Source organism: Chinchilla lanigera, unplaced genomic scaffold, assembly GCF_000276665.1.
Source record: "Chinchilla lanigera isolate Chin_1 unplaced genomic scaffold, ChiLan1.0 scaffold00168, whole genome shotgun sequence".
NCBI classification, from domain to species: Eukaryota; Metazoa; Chordata; class Mammalia; order Rodentia; family Chinchillidae; genus Chinchilla; species Chinchilla lanigera.
In genome coordinates this window covers 720,458-726,420 of record NW_004955569.1, presented here as the reverse complement: position 1 = coordinate 726,420, position 5,963 = coordinate 720,458, and the positions used below count along the sequence as shown (strand labels likewise).

Here is a 5,963-nt window from a genome sequence, read left to right as displayed (position 1 = left end):
ATCACGAACTGATCATTTTGACACCTTTTCCTGTATCTCTTTCTCCATCTCTCCTCACCCTGGTCATCTTTTCTACCTCCAGCAAATTAGCCTTTCTGTTCTCTACCACTTCTCCTAAATTTTACTCCCTAATTTACATTTTGATATCTCATACAGAAGGAAAAATTATCAAAATTCACTTTCCGTGTCTGACTTAATGTCATTTAACATTATGAGATGGAGTCCCATCTACTTTTTATTTGCCAAAAGATATATGCTTGCTGGGCATGGTGGCACACATCTATAATCCCAGCACTTGGGAGGCTGAGGCAGGCGGATCTTTGCGAGTTCAAGACCAGCCTGGGCCACAAAGTGAGCTCAAGGCCAGCCTAAACTGCATAGCAAGACCCTGTCTCAAAAAGACAAAGAAGAAAAAAGATATATTCTTCTTCTTTACGGTGGAATAGTGTATTTTTTTCATTGCTGAGAATTAAACAACAGTCTTAAAATAAATTACTCTTGGGGCTGGGGATTTAGCTCAGCAGCACAGCGCCTGCCTGGCAAGCGCAAGGTCGTGAGTTCGATTCCCAGTACCAGAAAAAAAATAAAATAAAATAAAATAAATTACTCTTCTATGCTCTTTATTATTTTGAGATTGATTCTCATTTATCATTCATTTGGTCAGGGTGAATTTCATGTTACATCATGCTGGCTCAGGTTATCAGAGTGCTGGGATTATAAGAAAACACCACCATGTTCAGCGTATCCCACATTCCCTTTATCCATGTATAAAATGATGGACATCTAGGCTGTTCCAAGAGATTAGGTATTATGATTTCCTGAAATAAGCTATGGTGAATACCCATGCACATGCTGCTCTCAGCATGAGTATGTATGTATCACTTAGACAGGATTATTTTAAATCCTTTCAAAATATACTTAGGGAGATTTACCTGGATGAAATGCAAATTTCTATTTTTACTTTTTGAAACACCTATATATTATCAAAATGGTTCTACTTTGTATTTCTACCAAAAATGTATGAGGAGTGGCTTCTAAGAATTTTAAATTTCGTTTCTCTGGATTCACTAGGATTTAGTTGCACTTTAAGTACTGTTTCCAGGTTAGAATTTTTAGATAATATCAGTCTCATTGTCATACATATACATAATTAGATATCTTGAAGATGAGTTCCTGTCAAAGTACAAAATTTATTTGTTTCATATACACCTATACACAATTCATAAATTAGATTTTATACATTTTCATTATGTTGGTCACAAAAGAATTTTTTACACTGATATATGAGATAGGGTCTCTTGTTGCATAATATCATGACTTAGTTTCAGGGACTGGAATATTTCTCTATTCAATGGTCAGATATAGAAAACCTGTATGCATATCCGGAAAATTTTTCTGAGATTAAATAAATTTAACCACGGCCTCATCTGTAGTTTCTTTGCCTGTAATATTTCTGCTCACACACCAACTCAGGGAATATTAGCTATACTTAAAAATGGAAATTACCTTAGATTTCTTGAGTAATATTTGTATTCTTCTTCAAATTGCTGGTTACCCCAGGTCTTTCCTATATTGTAGCCACAGAAATATAAAAAGTCACTATATCATTTTATAGAAATTTGCAGTTAACAGTTTGACTCATGGTATAATGTAAACAGGCCTGAGATATTCTTCAAAATGTTTTCACACGCTATTTAATGAATCTGTACCAATCAGCAAGAACCAATGGTCTCTCACTGCATACATGAGAAAATGGCATCCTTACCTATAGCAGTCATATTCATAAATGTTTCCCACATCACATCTCTGTAGAGCTTCTTTTGGGATGGATTCAGCAGAGCCCACTCCTCCATGGTGAAGTTTACAGCTACATCCTCCAGGGTCACTGCCTCCTAAATAATCACATATACATATTCTAAAAGAAGCTTCAGACTCACACCCTGAGATAACTGAATTGCTCTTGTAAAAGCTGAATTGAAGCAAATTCCTTCAAATATTAACTTCATGCCTTGGGCACCAAGTATATGCACATATTTTCTAGCAATTCTGATGCTAGATTCCAACTTACTCCTATAGCAACAGCAGGGTCACAGAAATTTTATTCGTGCACTGTTTCCAAAGTAGAGCTCATACAGGGAGCCTGCAAATCACCATCCACAAAACACAAGGCAGATAAATAGCTAATGAATGGTTCCGATAGACCACAGATGATAACTGTTTTCAAATCTAATTCTTCATACAATTAAGTCATTCTTTCTTGGATGGTATCTATCCAGCCACATTTTGAAATTTAAATTTGGTTTCATAGAAAAAACTTAATGCAACATTAAATAAAGTTTATGAATAATAATGACAATGCTAATAAAAAACTGTATTATTAGAGCAAGTCTAAGGAACATAGAAACAGTGGAAGGGTGACATTATCTTATAGCTCAGTGATACCAAATGATCATCTTGCACTCAGATGTAAGAAATTCTAGAAGCGCCGTGCGTGGTAGCACATGCCTGTACTATCAGCACTTGGGAAGCTAAGGCAGGAGGATCACTGTAAGTTCGAGGCTAGCCTGGGCTACAAAGTGAGCTCAAGACCAGCCTAAACTGCATAACGAGACCCTGTCTCAAAAAAAACCCAAAAAGACCAAAAAAAAAAAAGGAAGAAAGAAATTCTAGGAGCATCTAAGGGAGATTAATGAGGGGAAAGACAGAAATAAAATACATTGGACACATTAAAAAATGAAAATATGATAAGGTGATTAGGCACTGATTACAAAAGGAAAGCTTCAACCAGGTGTGGTGGTATATGATCTTACTCCCAGCACTTAGAAGGCTTATGCAGGAGGATTACCATGAGTTTGAGGATTGGCAAGAATTCCAATTCCAGCTCCAGCTATGTAGTAACTTCAAGGCCAGTCAGGATTATGATGAGACCTATATCAAACTCCCCCTCAAAAAGTCAAACTTAAAATATTGTATCACTGACAAATAACACCTTGTTCATCTGTTCAAAAAATTACAGATGTGCAGTGTAATAGAAGACAGACAACTTTCAACATCTGTTGAGCAAGGCGATAGTTCTCACAGTATACATAAAAGACATTTGGGCTGGGGATTTAGCTCAGCGGCAAAGCACCTGCTTGGCAAGCACAAGGTCGTAAGTTCGATTCCTGGTACCAGAAGAAAGAAAAAAAAAAAAAACAGAATTTAATTACATAAAAGACATTCATATTTCACCTTCATTACAATGTAAATTTAGTAGAAAGAATGACAAATAGATCTCAGGAAAAGAAGAAAGCCTGTGGTTCCACATCTAAACAGAACACTAATTCATGACGCAGCTGATTTAAACATCTCTGGAATAAATCACGGTGTGTTTCATTTATGTTCAGGAAAAAATACTTATGTTCTTGGAAATCTGTACTGTATACCCTTCTATTTTATGTGCATAAATAACATATTGAAATGGGAAAGATACACTTGAATTCCTTTGGATTTTATAGCAAAACAACTTTTAGATATGAAAAGAGAAGAAAATCAAGGAGCCATCAGTATTAGGAGATATTGAAACTAGGCGTAGTGGCATAAGCCTATAATCCCAGCACTTGGAAGGCTGAATCAGGAGGATCACTGTGAGTCTGAGGCCAGCCTAGTGTACACAGTGAGCTCAAGGCCATTTTTAACTATAGAGCAAGACCTTGCCTCAAAAAAAAGGAGAAATTCAAGTCTATGAAAACCATGGGAAATAAATACATTCATCCATTGCCTACGGCTCAATGATGAAATATTCTGAATACATGCAGGACATTTATATTTTTATTATCATTAAATCTCACTAATTTTTGAGGATTAAAATTATTATAAAATATTTACATAGGAAATAGCCAATGACAAAGTTCATGCACATTAATGTTTGCCTTCAAACATGAGAACTTGAGACATATTACACAGATGAGGCAGTAATAAGCAAGCCCAGTTGCAAATGTGAGTCCTACAGATTCCCAGCAAGCAGTGGTCAAACTATGTTTGGTCATCAGGGGAAAAGTTCAGACTGCCAGAGAAAGGGAGAACAGGTATCGGAGCTGCTCAATGTCTACACACTGGGGTATGGTGCAAAGCCTATTACTACCTTGACAAGTGAAGTTACTATACGTACACAGATGAAGGTTAAGTAGGAATGCAAAAAGACATACAAGTTTAGCACTGATTCAATAAAAAAAGAATATTAAATTGGTATTATTCAATGTGTACCTCAAAGTAAAGTTTACAATGATCAGACAATGATAAAAAAGGCAATTTTCTAAAAAGAATGCTTTCTGATACATATTCATCTAAACAGTGCATCTGGGCTGGGGATTTAGCTCAGTGGCAAAGCGCCTGCCTGGCAAGCGCAAGGTCATGAGTTCGGTTCCTGGTACCGGAGAAAAACCAAAAAAAATAAAAATAAAAAAAAATAAACAGTGCATCTACCTACATAAGGCAAAAATATAAATGTGAAAGCAAAAATCATTTATTTACAACTATGTCTGAGGACTTCAAGACAACTCCATCAACAACTAACAGCTGAAGAAGGCAGAAAAATCTGTATAGTCACAAATGAAAACAACATCATTTTCCCAAGAGATTGGCAGGAGATTGCATAATGTCTTAGCCTATAACTGCATGGTACACATTCTTCTTAAAAACCACGAGATATATTAATCCTCATAGACCATTTCAGAAAAGAATAAAGAACATTGTGTCTTCAAAGCAACGGAAATTATTCAAAGCAAAGTCTTACACAATATTGGAAAAATTTAGAAATGATTTACAAAAACATATTTAGAATATTACTAAGCATTTGAGATTACAAGTTTTAAATGACACATTTCAAGTGAAAAGCTTGATTTATTAAGGATTTCCTAACATATGAAAGTGAATGTACACCTTATAATTGTTTCAAAGATCCAGTAATGAGTACTTCAAAAGAAATTAAGAACCGTGAATGTACTTATTGGGAAAGAACAAAGATATCCACTTCAAAAATTAGAGAAAAAAATGGCAACATAAAAAATAGAAATTACTCCACGGATAACAGAACACTTTTTTGTCCAAAATTCATACAGATTATAAATGACAATAGAATAGAAATTATTAAATGTATCAAAGGCACTTTGAAAAATTAACTTAATGTATTACAATAAAATCTTGGATATCAATCCTAAAATTATATGAACTGATACTGAAAAAATACAAGAAAGAATAAAAAATAATAGGACTAGATTAAGATGGAATACACAGAAATGGTCTTCACTTGCATATAACACCAATGCATATGTCAGAAAAATTAAGGTGCCAACAAAGAATTACTGGAATTAATAACGTATTGTACCACAGACTATCTCCCTATCTAAGAGACACAAATTTTACATGTAAATATGTATCAGATAAAACCAATGGGACTGGAAATTGTAAACATTACACCATACGAAACTCATAGAAGCACAAGGTCCTGAGTTTGATTCCCAGTACCAAAAATTAAAAAAAAAAAAAAGAAACTCACAGGGACACAATTTCATAAATGTTTAAAACACTTATGAAAGAGCTGTAATAAGCACAAGATAAAATCATAAAAATATATTAAATTTACACCTATAAATAAGTTAAATGATTCTACATATTGACAAAGTACAAAACACATACTTGTATAAACTATGTTAAAAATTTGTATATGAACATTTGTACAAATTTTGAATTTTTTATTATCTGCAGACCAATATTTTTTCTTATTCTATCAAAAATTCTAATTCAACACCACTTGCAGAAAAAACAATAGTAGCATTTTAAACACAGGAAAGATAGTAAAAAACAAAAATCATTTAAAATAACACAAACCGGGGCTGGGGATTTAGCTCAGCGGCAAAGCACCTGCCTGGCAAGCGCAAGGTCGTGAGCTCGGTTTCCGGTACCGGAGAAAAACCAAAAAAAAA

The 5,963-nt window shown here is 34.4% G+C and overlaps 1 protein-coding gene across 1 annotated transcript in view; it reads right to left on the bottom strand.

Annotated features, from left to right (window-relative positions):
- Nucleotides 1-5,963, bottom strand: part of LOC102030252 (zinc finger protein 431-like) — a 43,920-nt gene that overhangs the window by 31,450 nt on the left and 6,507 nt on the right. The window contains exons 2-3 of the mRNA XM_013509360.1: nucleotides 1,766-1,892; nucleotides 1,507-1,567 (exon numbers count right to left, since the gene is read on the bottom strand). Coding sequence (XP_013364814.1) covers nucleotides 1,507-1,567; nucleotides 1,766-1,892 — 188 coding nt within the window. The remainder of the gene's footprint in view (nucleotides 1-1,506; nucleotides 1,568-1,765; nucleotides 1,893-5,963) is intronic.